At 40.1% G+C, this 16913-nt stretch overlaps 1 protein-coding gene across 1 annotated transcript in view; it reads left to right on the plus strand.

The window, feature by feature from the left end:
* Window positions 1-16913, plus strand: part of slc12a2 (solute carrier family 12 member 2) — a 62351-nt gene that overhangs the window by 9714 nt on the left and 35724 nt on the right. Inside the window, exon 2 of the mRNA XM_084104974.1 lies at window positions 16334-16453. Coding sequence (XP_083961100.1) covers window positions 16334-16453 — 120 coding nt within the window. The remainder of the gene's footprint in view (window positions 1-16333; window positions 16454-16913) is intronic.

Here is a 16913-nt window from a genome sequence, read left to right on the forward strand (position 1 = left end):
GCGTTACCTCCATCACACCTGATGACACACACACACACACACACACACACACACACACACACACACACACACACACACACACACACACACACACACACACACACACACACACACACACACACACACACACACACACACACACACACACACACACACACACACACACACACACAAACAGGCGCACACATCTTTGTGGGGACTCTCCATAGACTTAATGGTCTTTATACTGTACAAACTGTATATTCTATCTCTTTACACTAACCCTACCCCTAAACCTACCCATCACAGAAAACTTTCTGCATTTTTACATTTTCAAAAAAATATAATTTAGTATGTTTATTAACCCATTTCCCTCATGGGGACCGCTGGCTGGTCCCCACAATGGAGGTGATCTCAGGTTTTACCATCCTTGTGGGGACATTTGGTTCCCACAATGTAATATAAACCAAAACACACACACACACACACACACACACACACACACACACACACACACACACACACACACACACACACACACACACACACACACACACACACACACACACACACACACACACACACACACAGGGTGAGTGAGCAGGTTTGCCTGTAGTCAGCACAACTTCTATACAGCAACTTTATTTTGTATAGCGCTTTTAAAAGTCAATTCTCAGAGCGCTTTACATAATCAATATTAAAATAGAAAAATAAGCATGAAATACAAACTATTACAGAGCATGCATACAAACAATATTATAAATCTAAAAAAAACATTTTAAAATCAATAAACAAAACATAGGTTATAGCAAAACCATAAAATATATCACATGGAGAACCACAACAATCACGTTTCACCCAAATGCTTCTTTAAAATAATAAGTTTTAAGGGATGACTTAAACAATTTCAAAGATGGAGCACTTCTAATTTGTGAGGGCAGCGAATTCCATACCTTTGGGGCGACTGAAGAAAACGCCCTATCACCCATTGTTTTTAGGCGCGTTACAGGAACAACTAGGAGACCGGCATCGGCTGAGCGAAGATTACGTGTCGGAATGTAGGGTACTAAAAGATCAGAAAGATATTGCGGAGCAAGTCCATTTAACACCTTGTAGGTCAACATAAGAATTTTAAAATCAACACGAAATTTAACAGGCAGCCAGTGCAATGTCTCTAAAACAGGTTTTATATGATCTCTTTGTCTGGTCCTGGTCAGAATACGTGCAGCAGAATTTTGTACCCACTGAAGTCTGTGCAGAATAGATTTCGATGCTCCCGCCAACAAGGCATTACAATAATCAATTCTAGAAAAAAACAGAGTATTAATTAATTTTTCTGCTACAGAAAAAGGCAGCATGGACCGTAATTTGGATATATTTCTAAGATGAAAAAATGAAACTTTAACAGTATTACGTACATGCAGGTCAAATGTTAAATTAGAATCGAAAATTACTCCCAAGTTTTTTAATTTAGATTGGAACTGTATATCAGAGCCGTCCACATTTATAGCTACAGATTTCACACTACGTAACATGCTGTAATGACGAACACGGAAGCGCAGAGAATAGAGCAAAACACCAGTCACGAATTAGAAGTCTAAAACGAGAATTTTTAAAGAGAAATGTGGGAGGAGCTTGAGTTTCCCAGCCCTGATTGTTTGAACCTTACGATACTCCTACATCATACATGCGGCACGAGTTACTCTTGTGGCGCAAGTCGACTCGCGGACGGCTGTCTGCCGGAAGATAGATATTTTAGTCGATAAAGTTTTAAATATGGATATTTTTCTTACACAAATGCATCGCTTCACTTCAGAAGACCTTTATTAACCCCCGGAGCCATGTGGAGCACTTTAGTTATGGACAGATGCACTTTTATCGTGGATAGATGCACTTTTATTATGGACAGATGCACTTTGATGGACTTCAAAACAGAAATGGCCATTCACTGCCATTATAAAGCTTGGAAGAGCCAGGACATTTTTTAATATAACTGTCATATACACCTAGGATGACTTCAGGGTGAGTAAATAATGTGCTAATTTTAATTTTGGGGTGAACTACCCCTTTAAGGATGGTGATGTGGTGATGTGGTGAGCGGGGGGGCGAGCATGACTCTCTGCTGGAGACGTGAGCCTGTGAGAGCTGGGTTCGGTCTCTCAGTCTGCTGGCCGTCACTGTGTTTCTGACACGTCTGTCAGATCAGTGTCTTCATCTGACGCTCCGGACACACAGCAGCCTTCCCATCATGCACTCTGCCACAGCATCCATGTGACCTGCACATTACAGCTCCTTCATTACTGTGTTCATGTGCACACTGGAGTCATGTTGTTTAACAGTCGATAACAGTATACAGTACAGCATAAATCCTCTGAACATAAAGGTGTATTTCTTAATGATCGCTTACAATTTATTAAAATACTTGATTAAAAACGGAGAAAAATATGTTATCAGTAGCTGTAAAATAAGTAATATGTGTTGGCTGTTTCATTTAAGTGAGGGGTTGAAAAAGCGCGTACAACTTTGATTAAAGGCAGAATGTGTACGATTTTCAGATTATCCAAAAACCACTAGAACAATGTTTTATATTTTGTTGACTTTTGTTGAGATTTTGTTGATCCCAAATGTTTCCATCAATGTTTAAATCCAGGGAAATCAGCCATTTTAACTACATTTATCGACAGAGAACGGATCATTGTTTATTTAGCTCTACACAGTAAATAATCAATGATTTGTTCTCTGTCGATAAATGTATCCACACAGTTGCTCTCCAGTCTAATAAAACACAATATATTAAAGCGTCTTTGGTGATCCCATGGTTTCTACGGAAGTAAAACGGGAAATCAGGGGTAGCGCGATATGATGTCACTCATAGGCGACGCAATGACACGGGCCGTTACACTAGTTATTACACTAGTATTTGGGGTTTTAGTCTTATTGTTTGAATCTCTTGTTTTATAGTAACATGATTGTACCTCAGAGTCAATGCTATTTGCTATTTGGGGATATTTAATTTAATTTAATTAATCAATCAACAATACTATTGATCAGCATTACCAAACGTGGACGTTTTCCACTAGAAACAAACACTGATGTATTATTTTAATTTAATACTGTGAAGCTGCTTTGATACAATCTGTATTGTGAAAAGCGCTATATAAATAAACTTGACTTGACTATTTTGTCAGGTGACCACTTGTTATGGCCACTTTACATAGCCACAGTAATACAGCCTTTTCTACATCATACAATATATTCTAAAATTAAATGCATACCATTTCTGTGAACTTGAGTGCTTTAAAAAAAAGAGAGAAAAAAAACACCTCATTGTATACTTGCCTCACATCTATATAAATGCATCTATATATATGCAACACAACTCATCCAGCTTTTATTAATATGATCTTCTTCTAGCTTACTGCAGTGTTCAACAAGCAGCCACTGAGTGAACGCACAGAGTAACGTCATAACAACTTTCAACACACTGTATTTTTAGCATGATTTTGACAGAGTAAAGCAGCGCTATGTTACTCCACAATTTTAATTTGTCAAATAAAGTGACCTGTATGATTTTTAAATGTTTCGACTCTACGACAAGGCCGTCAACGGGACAGTTCACTGAAGCCTTACCCTATTTCTTAGCATATGCCTCTGGGTTGGCATTACGCTAATATTTCATTGTGACATAGTTGATATCTGCAGCTTTGATCGAGGTGTTCTGCAGGTCTGGATCCGTGTTCTGTGAGAATAATTCTTTATAAGATCTTGTGCTCAAGCGGGTACCTTACGGCTCGATGGTGTTTTAAGCCCCCAATGGCTCCTTTGAGGCAGCTAACCCTACCCTCAACCTTAAACCTACCCATCCCCTCGCTGCCTGGAAGGCGCCGTTGGGGGCATAAAACCCCAAACACCGTACCTTACGTACTAATGGAAAAGGAAAATCTTAAAAAGCATCATATGACCTTTTTAAGTCTGAGAATGATTCACTGGTCTATGAAAAGAATTGTGAAAACGGTGACATCATGCGTATTACGTGTTCAGTCTATAGGTGCGTAGTGTTTTAACAAGTGACATCGCCAACTACTGGCCTGGCATGAATAAGACAGCGTTTTAGTTGTTCACGGATCTGTGTGAAGTGAACGGGGATCGTTTTGACAATGTTGTCATTTGTATGCAATAAAAGGCAAAAGAAAAACCTTTCCATTTTGAGAGCACCACTGTCGTGTGAACGTGCCGACACCGGGCTGGTGATCAAACTGCCTTTAACTCGCACCAGTTTTATTTTGTAACTGTTTGCACTCAACATTTCATCACTTAGTTAAGAAAATCTTATTTTCCTGATTAATATTGATATGCTTCTTTGGCAATACAATGATTAAAACTACTTCACAAAGGTCTAAACCAATGAGTGTTGCACAGTTTGACAAATGACGTGTGCTGTTAAGTTGATTTTCAGTAATTGTTTCAGTAATCTTTTTTTTTTTTTTAACCTACTCCCCAGCCCTCCTGAAATGTTTCCATCAAGCTTTTAAGAGATCTCTTACTGAAATGTAATACTCCATTTTTTTTTTCCATCTCTTATGAATGAATTCTGGGAGATGAGCCCTGGCGCTTGTGTGGCGTGCTGAATGAGCTGAACTGGGCGCTGTGGGTTTGCTGGGGGCTTTTCAATCGTTTTCAGTTACAGTTGTGATCGGGCCCGAGTAGATCCAGCAACAATGAGCTGCTTTGTTGAATGAGATGAGCTTACCTCGCACGCCACTGAACTCTTCCATTCACATTTACACAGGAGCAGTGGAGAAAACCTCTAAACCAGCCGTGAACTTCAGTGCTTTTTTACTTTCTTAGATTCAGATAGAGGAATCAGGAACTGACCTTATAACTGACCTTCATACATTCGGGTGAAAATCGAATGACCTGCTCTGGCACGGAAACGACTTTCCTTTTTGTCTGATGCCCTTTAATTTTTCACCTGATATAAACACTTTCAGTCTCTCTCCAGTTTTCATTAGATAAAATCAAGACCGATGCTGTTGCAAACATGGTTTTAAGAAACTTCCTGTCACAGACAGTGTTTGTCTATTCACTTTCAGCTCATATGTTTATGAGGTCTAACCTTCGCAACATGGCTCATAACTGTCTTTGCTGCTGAAGGTTAGATCAGAGTCTGATTACTCTCATTTAATCGAAAAATGAAACTAGTCTAATGAAACAGCCACAGTTTCCACAACATTTCCATTCGTTCATTAAGCAGATACTTTTATCCAATACAACTTAAAAAAACCCTCAGTGTATACTTGCCTCACAGACATGAGAAATACATCTATAGAAGGCAATTGTCAACTGGTGCGCTGTGGCAAGCTTAGTGTGTGTGTATATATATGTATGTATATACAGTGAGGAAAATAAGTATTTGAACACCCTGCTATTTTGCAAGTTCTCCCACTTAGAAATCATGGAGGGGTCTGAAATTGTCATCGTAGGTGCATGTCCACTGTGAGAGACATAATCTAAAAAAAAAATCCAGAAATCACAATGTATGATTTTTTAACTATTTATTTGTATGATACAGCTGCAAATAAGTATTTGAACACCTGAGAAAATCAATGTTAATATTTGGTACAGTAGCCTTTGTTTGCAATTACAGAGGTCAAACGTTTCCTGTAGTTTTTCACCAGGTTTGCACACACTGCAGGAGGGATTTTGGCCCACTCCTCCACACAGATCTTCTCTAGATCAGTCAGGTTTCTGGGCTGTCGCTGAGAAACACGGAGTTTGAGCTCCCTCCAAAGATTCTCTATTGGGTTTAGGTCTGGAGACTGGCTAGGCCACGCCAGAACCTTGATATGCTTCTAACAGAGCCACTCCTTGGTTATCCTGGCTGTGTGCTTTGGGTCATTGTCATGTTGGAAGACCCAGCCTCGACCCATCTTCAATGCTCTAACTGAGGGAAGGAGGTTGTTCCCCAAAATCTCGCAATACATGGCCCCGGTCATCCTCTCCTTAATACAGTGCAGTCGCCCTGTCCCATGTGCAGAAAAACACCCCCAAAGCATGATGCTACCACCCCCATGCTTCACAGTAGGGATGGTGTTCTTGGGATGGTACTCATCATTCTTCTTCCTCCAAACACGTTTAGTGGAATTATGACCAAAAAGTTCTATTTTGGTCTCATCTGACCACATGACTTTCTCCCATGACTCCTCTGGATCATCCAAATGGTCATTGGCAAACTTAAGACGGGCCTTGACATGTGCTGGTTTAAGCAGGGGAACCTTCCGTGCCATGCATGATTTCAAACCATGACGTCTTAGTGTATTACCAACAGTAACCTTGGAAACGGTGGTCCCAGCTCTTTTCAGGTCATTGACCAGCTCCTCCCGTGTAGTTCTGGGCTGATTTCTCACCTTTCTTAGGATCATTGAGACCCCACGAGGTGAGATCTTGCATGGAGCCCCAGTCCGAGGGAGATTGACAGTCATGTTTAGCTTCTTCCATTTTCTAATGATTGCTCCAACAGTGGACCTTTCTTCACCAAGCTGCTTGGCAATTTCCCCGTAGCCCTTTCCAGCCTTGTGGAGGTGTACAATTTTGTCTCTAGTGTCTTTGGACAGCTCTTTGGTCTTGGCCATGTTAGTAGTTGGATTCTTACTGATTGTATGGGGTGGACAGGTGTCTTTATGCAGCTAACGACCTCAAACAGGTGCATCTAATTTAGGATAATAAATGGAGTGGAGGTGGACATTTTAAAGGCAGACTAACAGGTCTTTCAGGGTCAGAATTCTAGCTGATAGACAGGTGTTCAAATACTTATTTGCAGCTGTATCATACAAATAAATAGTTAAAAAATCATACATTGTGATTTCTGGAATTTTTTTTTTAGATTATGTCTCTCACAGTGGACATGCACCTACGATGACAATTTCAGACCCCTCCATGATTTCCAAGTGGGAGAACTTGCAAAATAGCAGAGTGTTCAAATACTTATTTTCCTCACTGTATGTGTGTATATATATTATATGCGCAATTAAAGGCTCATTATTATGATTTATATGGCTTATTAATATACACGTGATTAGTCGACTAATTGCTTAAAAGAACAACTTCTAGTCGACTAGAAAAATCTTTAGTCGAGGACAGCCCTACTTGACACTAAAATAAATAAAGTATATCACTAACAAAACCACCTCAAATATGTTAGTGTGTGTGTGATATATTGACTGGTTCTGTAGTTTTTGTGTGGCGTGGCTTTCATTGTGGAGTTGATGGTAAATTTAAAGTCCTCCATGACAGCGTCATCTGGTTCAGAGAGAGACGTAACATCTAAACAGCCAGATGTGGAAGCTCTGTGGTGAAGTACAGTAATATCACACTGGCGTCGAGCCCTCTGACCTCTGCTTTCGTTTAAAAGCCCTCCCCCGTCCCCCACAGAAAGTATGTGGTAGTAGCTTGATAAATAAACACGCACAGGAAGTCAGCACATTTCCCAGAGTGCACACATGTGGCAGATCAGAGAGATGTGCTGCTCTTCGTGTGACGTCAGGCGGCGTACACGTGCGCGATGGTAATGTTTCCTGACACACACACACACACACACACACACACACACTCTGTAGAGCCTGACCTGACGAGCGGCTCAGATTCGGGATGGGCCGAATGCTCCCTTCCTGTTTAGAGCCGCTCCTGGCGCATTCCCATGATCTGAGATTTAAACCGTAATGAAATGAGCAGAACAGCGACCCATTCACCGCATACTAATTGAAACTGTGGTGGGATTGTTTTCCATGATGCATTTGGAGTTGCATGGGTAAAATGGGTCTTCTGTTTACCCTAATGGTTAATGATGTTATTTACTTTAAGATTAGTCCATCAGCGTCCCTCTGCCGACATCTCAGGAGCATTCGAGAACATCAGAGCACAATATCCCCTTCATTTCCATGGCGTGAGTGTTCGGAAGGACAGTGTGTCCCGCCAGAGCTTCTGAGCGCTCCTGCTGAGGACACGGGAGACGGCGGACTCCAGTGCGCTCATGCCTAAGCTCAGTGTGAACCGAGAAACCGGTGGGATTATCCTGAGCTGTGTGTGTGTTTGGTGTAAGAGTCCCAGAGTGCTCGTCATAGAGAAGTAGCTGAATTTGTCTAGTAGGTCTTGTGCTGAACAGACTAGTAGTTTGGCATGGATTGTCAACACATATACATATAATTTGGTAGTAAAACATAAAGTGATAAGGAGAGTATGTTATTCTGTACAACATTTGCAACTGCTTTTTATCCCTTAATTAGAAGCACCACCATTTTAAAACTGTGTCTTCTGTTACATAGCGACTACTGAACAGGCATTTACAAGTTTATTTTAAAATGCAAAGTATTGAAAATAAACAATAAAAGCTCTGTGAACACTTGCATATTTTGCAAGATTTACATCAGGTAATCTAGAGATCTACACACACTTGCAGTCTTCACGCCTACTGAACACTCGGGCCAAATACAGGAAATATGTCATGCAAGTAGACAAGTGGTCAAGACTGCAAGTGTGGGTATTTGGACAGGGCAAAAGTTACCACATCATTTTTATAAGCTGCAATGCATGCTGGGAACTTGCACAATATTGTGCAACAAAATTGTTTGTTCAGATTGCTTAATTTATAAAATTAGGACAACTTTTGGACCAGTTTTGAATCCAAGTAAGGTCAACAAAACCACTTTTGTTAGAAACATGTTTAGTGTATCTTTAGTTCACACAAAATAATAAACTGACTCCTAATAAAAAAAAAATTTCAAGCTAGTTTTTTTTTTTAAACTTATTTTTTTTTTGCTAGATTATTTTATTCATAGTGTACTGTTGGACATTTTGCAACATAACCTTTATGGCGTGGTATTTGAACGTGTCAGTTTTATGACGCTACATATGCCGTATGTCAACTAAAGTTCAAAGTTCAGTTTTATTTGTTGAATGGATGGCTTTATTTGGAGTCTTCTTTTTCCCCAGATACCATGCCGTTAGCTGGCGACATTAATGCATTAAGATCATGAAGATATTTCTATCATAAACAGTGGTTCAGCCTTTAGTTGAGTGTGCTTTTCCAGTTTTCATATTCTCAAATCAAGACATTTAGGCTTTGGTCTGGTTAATGGAAGACAAGTGACTTGCTTTGCCTCTTTTGGCATCTGTGTTCATATTCTGGGATGTGGGGGAGGGGGGGAGGGGTCGATCTGACACCGCTTCAGACTGGGAGAGCATCCACTAGATGAGCCTGGGTTCTCCCAAGGTGTGTTTCTCCATTCTGTCACTGATGGAGTTTGGGTTCTTGCCACTGTCGCCTCTGGCTTTTGGCTTTTGGCTTGCTTAGTTGGGGACATTAATTTAATATTCAACAATAATATTGTTCTGCCTGCATTGACACCATTATATGAGAACTGAACTGAGCTGGAAGATGACATCAGTTTACTCCAGAGCGGCTATATATATATATATATGAACTGAATTTAATAACTTTTTTACAACAGAAATGAAACATCACTGAACTTAAGCTAAACTGTGACGCTATTTTCTTCTAGACACAAACTTTGTTGCATTATTTTCCTGTTATCTTTGTAAAGCTGCTTTGAAACAGTCTGTATTGTATATAAATAAAGGTGACTTGACTTGACTTAAATGGTTTTAGTGGGAAATGACTTCATTTTGATGGTCGAATCATTGTTACCGTTCGGCGAGATTTCAGTAGTACTGTGACCGTGTTATCGGCAGAAAGAGAGAAATCAATCAGAATGTGACACAACGGTGTCTCTGCTGAATGTTGTTTTAGTGTTGTGCCGGTGTGCAGACGCCACAGCCACAGTGGAGCCAATACACAGTGATGTCAGCAAACTCACTGCGTCAACCAAATACATGAGCACTGAAGACCTGCACTTGTTTTGCTGGATGTGTTCACTGCTACATTTTGAGTGATGAGCACCTTTTAAATGTGGGGATTGATAGCCCAACGCGAGTCACACACACACTACTACCTTGTGTCATTGACTCTGATAACCTTAGTAATGTTTTGCTAACAGCCATAAACAAAAAAACCTGTTTGATCAATTTTGTGTATTTTTGAGCACACGTCTCTTGGTAAACTGAGCTGACAGGAGAGCAGTTTTATTTTCTTGAGGCCTGTGTGTTCTCTCTGTGGAGCATGACGTGGAGCTAGGGTTGCCACCCGTCCCGGTTTTCCAGGGATTGTTCTCTTTTTTGAGCGACAGTCCCGGAAAATTAATATTCTTTCCCGGGACATGAATTGTCCCGGTTTTTTGTTAAAATGTACTTCTAAAGTAGAATTTCCTGGTTTCAAACCGTTTCCTTCTACTGTTACTGCAGAGCTGCACAGAAAAATCGCGAAGCAAAGAGTACACGGAGACCGACAGACTAGACAGAGCAGGTTACTTATGATATAAAAAAATCTCAGCTCTCAGATTCTGTCAATTTTATTACGAAATTCAAACAATAAACACCGTTTTGGCGTTTGTAAATGTGACGTGAAAGATCCCTAGCAGCACGTAAACTGATCACCTCTAGCTAATAGTAAATAAACACGAATGAACAATGTTAAAAGAAAACATACAACTTACCGAAATGTATATTCATCATACATAATATCGATCAATCAGTGTTTTTCAACCGCGGAAAGGGTCAATAAAACAGCTGGAGAACAATTATCACATAACATTACCTCAGGAAAGCCATTTGATGACCATAATAGGCTATAGCACGTTAGTTAGCTAGAAAAAAAGAGCTATAGAGAGTATTTTGCTAAACATAGGCTACTATATTACATATTTATTATATTTACTTATCATTAAATAAAGTTGTTATTATAATAAAAAAACGCATTATATTTAATTTGTTAAATAAAGTTATTTTTAACCTTAAATAATTTTACCAGCTGATAAGGCTCTCTGTATGTTTACAGCATTAGGTGAGATTTTTTTCTTGAGAAAAATTAATGCCTATCTTGTGTACCTAATATTTATCCAAATCAGTCAATTAAATCAAATCACAAGAATTGAACTGAATTGAAATCCTGAAATTTGTTTCAAGCAATAATAAAAAACGTATCTTACCAGAAATTGTAACTGTTACCATATAAACATTGTAACATGTTGTCACTAAACCTAATACAGTTCAGTTTAGTTACTAAAATGTTTTGACAATCACAATACACTTATTTGCAAGATTATTTTTTTTTTACAGTTAAAAATTTCAGTTAAATATAAAGGAAAAACAGCGCTGGAAAATCATGCAAAAACAACCCCCCCCCCCCAAAACAACAACAACAACCAAAAAAAAATCTGAGTGTCCCGGTTTTTCACAAATCAAAGGTGGCAACCCTACGTGGAGCGCAGGGTGAGAGAGTGTGTGTGTGTGTGTGTGTGTGTGTGTGTGTGTGTGAACAGCACCTGGAGGTGAGACACCCACACCTCAGACGTCATCTGGATTAACTTAACCATTCACTACGCTTTCTTCATAAAGGTTTCATTTAGATGTGGTTGACTCCTCTTGAAAAGGTAATAATCAAATACAAAGTAATTTGGATTGAATGTTGTAACTAAACACAAGCATGTCCAAAATTACAAATTACATAATGTTGTTTTTCATGGAGTTATGCCATTGTTAAAGCAATGACTACATTGAGTAATTCAGGAAGTTTTCACCTTCGGTTTGAGTTTTTTTTTTTCTTTTTTTTTCTGGATGAATCAAGACAACCTTCCAGTTTCGCTAAGTGACTTAAACTGCAGTTCATCGACTGGCCACTAGAGACAGGCTCCAAAAGAGAGTCAATCCCATAAACCCTCATGTTAAAATGCCCAACTTTACAGCAGAAAAACGTTTACAGTCTGGTGCAAAAAGTGGCTTTGGTCTATATAGCTAATTTTGCTCTTCATGACGACTGTGAGGGGGGTTTAATTTATTTTTTTAAATAATTCATCCGTGTAAATTATATTAAGCCTTAAAGTTGTGCACAATTAAGGGCGTGACCACTTGAGTGACAGGTGGATTGCCGCTGATGTCACTACTAGCCGTTTGTCTGCTGTCTGTTTCGCCTGACTTTAAATCGGGCCCTATGATTTCAGCGATGCGGAAAGGTGGACTGAATCACAGAATCCAGTCATAAAAGCAGAATTTACTGTATAGACACAAAAAGACCATTTAAAAATGAATCCTGCATGTTCTGCTTGTCTCTGGGTGAATCAATGGAGCAGATGCGCGGTTTCATTACACACACAGACACAGACACACAGACAGAAGCACTCTGCTGTCTCACTATATGAGGACATGAATGCATGAACTTCATCTCCAGAGCTTTTTGCACGTAATTAATTAGATGTGTTTTTGGATTATTACAATTGAATTAAATCACTAAAATGGAATCCTGAAAACTTGAAACGGAAAACACAGAATTTGGTAAAAATAAAACGGAATTTGAGAAAAAAAAAAAAATTCACAGGGCCCTAAACATGTCATTTTTGTTAAACTTAAACAATTTAACAACAATTTATTTAAAGGTTCATGATTTCAATTAATTAGACATGCTTTTTGATTACTACTATTTTATTTAACCATTAAAATGGGGAAAAAAAGGAATTTGGGAAAAATTCAACCGATTTCATAGGCTATATACATTATTAATTCAACTTAAAAAAAATAGACTGTAGCAATTAACATTTTGTCAGAACCTGTTTTACATGTTATTGTAATTAGTTGTGTATTCAGAATTGGTGGAGAATCATGATCTCTATTTGATACAAGAAAAAATTGTGATTCCTAATTTATCCAGAATCTTGCAGCTCTAGTATGAAAGATCGTTGAGTGGGACTGTTGTCTTGGAGCACAGGCCTGGTGTGTGTGTGTGTGTCTAGTCTTTCACGTGCCCCTCACTGAGCCTCGCTGATTCATGAGGAGCTGTTGAAAAGCTCAAACAAAGCAGCGTGTTCATGGCCTGGCCGTATCCCGTCTGAACCCCGTGCCGGTGGACTCCTGCTGACGGACGGGTCAGGTGACGCCCGCTGCCCGTCACATGACACACGTGCCACGGTGTATTATAGATGTGTGCAGCTTCATCAGAACATTTCAATATCAAAAGTGGAAAACATTACTCACACACTCACTCACACTCTCAGTGTTAGTCTTGCTCAGTGGGGTTTTCACACAATAGGTATTCAGTCAAATCTAGCTTTAAATGTAGCTGAATGTTTCTGCATGTTTGGACACTTCTGAGCTTCTAGCTGTCTGTCCGCTGTTTTATGTTCATCTTTTTGCCTTTATTGAAATGTTTTCTCAGTTTTAACAGTTGATAGCTGTAGTAGCATGCGGTCCAGAGGAAGAGACTGAGGTGTTGGAGGAGATGTGAGAGTTATACAACACATGCGAGTCCCATGGCCAGTGGTGATGATGCAGGGATATTTGACTGTTCAATGCAGTGGGGAAGAGGACAGGACCGGAAAACATTAAACCTTATGAACTGGTGTACGGCTGCTTGTTTCACACGCTGAAATAAAGCAGTTCTCAGTCGGTCTGTTGGTGTCATTAGTCCTCCAGAGTACAGACATTAGCAGCAGACGTTTAGCCCTCGTCCAACTCATCTGCCTTGTCGATATAAAGGTTGACCACTTTTCCTTCCTGTATTTATAACATTTGTTGTTCTGGAGATTCTGCTGCGAGTCAGGTCACATTAGTTGCTGTCATTATTAGTTGTTGAATGGTGTTTGATTTGAATAAGCTTCTTTTTAACCACTAATCACAATGTGTGTATGTGTGGTAACAAATAATTCTGAGTGTTATTTGCCCCCCACTGTCTTTCAGTGTTATTCATCGAGGGCTAGTGGAGATTTTCTGTGGACAGCACTGACAAAAACGTTACATGTTCAATACAGTATGTCCTGAAGCCATCAGCTATCGATAATCACAACTCAATGTCACCCGCACGAATCCCGTCAACACTCACTCATTTGGTCAAGGTCAAGTAAGAGGACGACCGCTTCGCGTGCCCTTCCTGCGGGATGATATCCTGAAGAAATGCGCTGGTGTGGAGTGAGGAGAGACTGAAGCCCACATCTGATCACCGCTCTTCATCGCTGAAGATATGAGAGATGGTGTGTGTGCGCTCGTCCTCCGGTCCGCTCTCACTGACCCTGATCCAGCAGAGGTCGATACGGCCCCCGGCTCCTGCGCTCGCATCGAACTGCTGTTGGCTTTTTCCACAGTCCGGACTCCAGCTTTATGTGTGCCGGGACAGGATGTTGTAAAGTTCCCACATTGTCATTGTAAAGTGTGTCCTCTGTGTGTATGTGCAGGGTCGTGTATGTCCCAGGAGCCTCTGCTTTCGTCACGCCATTGTTTCTGTGGAGGAGGGACTCTTCCGGTGTTTGACCTTTCACAAACATAACTCTGCTGTGAATGTGTGTGTTAGGGGTCGTCTAGTCTTGAAGTCATGAGTATTTTTATGTTTGCAGTTCATTTTCACTTGAATTAGCGTAACTTTTACATAGTTAAATCTTCCTTCAGACGACAGCATTATGAACCCCTTGTGACTTGAAGACAGCTTTTCTTGAAAGTCAAAGTACTAAAATCTTACCATACTTTGAAATATTCTGATCTCCATTTTATAATGAAAATAATATGATTTTGCTCTAGAGAAGGGGTCCAGCCTCAATCAGACACTCCTGCACCAGATAATGAAGGTGTTCAGGGTTACCTGAGAACCTCCGGCAGGTGTTGGAGGCTGAGACCGATGAGTCTGCAGGACGGGTTGGAGACCTCTGGGTGATGAGTGGGTGATAATTGGTCTTGGCATTAGTTTGCTATATCTGCTGCCTGTAGAGACTCCTGCTCGAGGCTGAATTCATTCTTCCCTCAATAATTAAAAGAAACGGCAACAATTGTAGGTGGAGTAATGCTCTTACAGTGAAAGTGCAAGAACAGTTAATGAACATTACAGTCCATGCTGTTTAGTATCGCTTAAACATTATTCACATGAGACTAGTGTGAAAGAATCACACACTGATCTGTGTGAAGTTATATATAATCTCTGAACTTTGTCAAGACCATGTAAACCCAGAGACTTCAGAAAGGGACGTGATGTACTTGAGCAAACTCGCACTGGTGTGGGTTCACCAAGCAAAGGCTTTAAGATATAAACCTTCTTGGTTTTTGGATTCATCAAGATTCTTTTGACCATTGTCTTCAACATTCACAATTACACCGAATCCATTTAGCTATGAGAAAATAAAACTCTTGGTTTTAGCTTGAACAATTGTCTTGTTATTGTGAAATTGGCGATCTGATATTCCTATTCTCAAATAGAACACTTTTATGATGATCATGTTAGATGATAACTGGTGACCGACTCCACCATGATAGTTTGCTCTTCAGCGCAGAGAATCATAGTTGTCGGATTTACGTCCACTTCTCCCGAAAGACATGAGATTAAGTGGCTGGTGATCTGGGAGAAGAATTCAAAGTAAAACTAAAAGTAAACTATTTAGTTATCCACACGATGTATTTCTGACGTGAATAAAAACGATGTCAAATTAGAAGAGTTTTAATTGCCGCTTCCATAGACATCAGTGTATGTATTTTACAAACTAAATATAATTCTTTTGCTAGTATTAGGCCTACGTGGATTTAAATGAAACCTAAATTCAACGTTTTTTGTTTTGTTGGAAAAAACCTGCACAGTTGTGATATGACTAGCACTAGCGTGTCCTTCTCACCAAAGCAACACGCTGATTTGGTTAGTGTTAGTTCACCGAAAGATGAATGCCATCATTTGCTCAACCTCATGTCGTTCCAAACCCATATGACTTTCGTGCATCTTCGGGAAACAAATGTGAAGATTGCCTATTTTAATGAATCTGGGAGATTTCTGTCCCTCCATTGAAACTGCTCCATTCATGATTCTTAATGAGAGTTTTGAAGTGTCAGTTTAAATCTGCTCATCCTTTAAAGCAATCGTGTCTCTTCTTGGATTCATTTAGGCTTATTCACATATAAACGGTGATCAGGGAACAGTGTTTGCAGCTTTCTAAATTTGGTTACAGAAGCAATGTTTACATGTAATTGAGGTCCTCAGCTGATTTAATAGCTTGGTCAGCAGGGGCCCTCAAACCTGCGGTGTGTGTGGTTAACAACGCTACTGCTCACACACTGACATTATAGTAATAACCTTTAAATGAAATGAATAAATTGAAGTAATGTAGCTCTCCAGGAGCAGGGCTGGAGGCTTTCGGTCTAGAGCAGTTAATCAGCATGTTATTCCATAGAAAGTCTTCACATCAGATGTATTAATGCCTGTGTGTGTGTGTGTGTGTGTTCGCAGGAGCCGTTTGAGGACGGGTTTGCTAACGGTGAAGAGCTGACCCCTGCCGAGGAGGCCGCCGCTAAAGAGGCGTCCGAGTCCAAAGGGGTGGTGAAGTTCGGCTGGATCAAAGGAGTGCTGGTAAGATGAGTATACCAGTCAGAGTCAGGCGAGTTGATGATGTTTGACACTTTGAATGAGAGGGTCGTTTGACTTGTGACTTGTGGCAGCCATTTAAATCAAAGACAGGAATGTTGATGAGTGAGACTTTCCTGCTGTGGGTGATAATTGATCTTTTATGAGTTTGCTATATCTGCTGCCTGTAGAGACTCATATTAGAGGCTGAATGTTAAACTGTCATGCTGTTGTAATGTTTACTATGCTAATGCTCTCAACAAGCTGTGGCTTTGCTCAGAACAGATTATGACACAGGAGGGGGGATTTGAATCCAGAAAAAGCTTTATGGTTCACAGATCTGCTCTGCTTCTTGTCTCTTGGTCAATATTTTGACAGGTCTTCCTCGTCCTTGAAGTTGTCCTCATTTTCACCTTCCCAGTCTTAACATTTGACACCAAACAGCTTCTCATAGTGTCGACAAGTG

Source organism: Abramis brama, assembly GCF_963993115.1.
Source record: "Abramis brama genome assembly, chromosome: 25".
NCBI lineage: Eukaryota > Metazoa > Chordata > Actinopteri > Cypriniformes > Leuciscidae > Abramis > Abramis brama.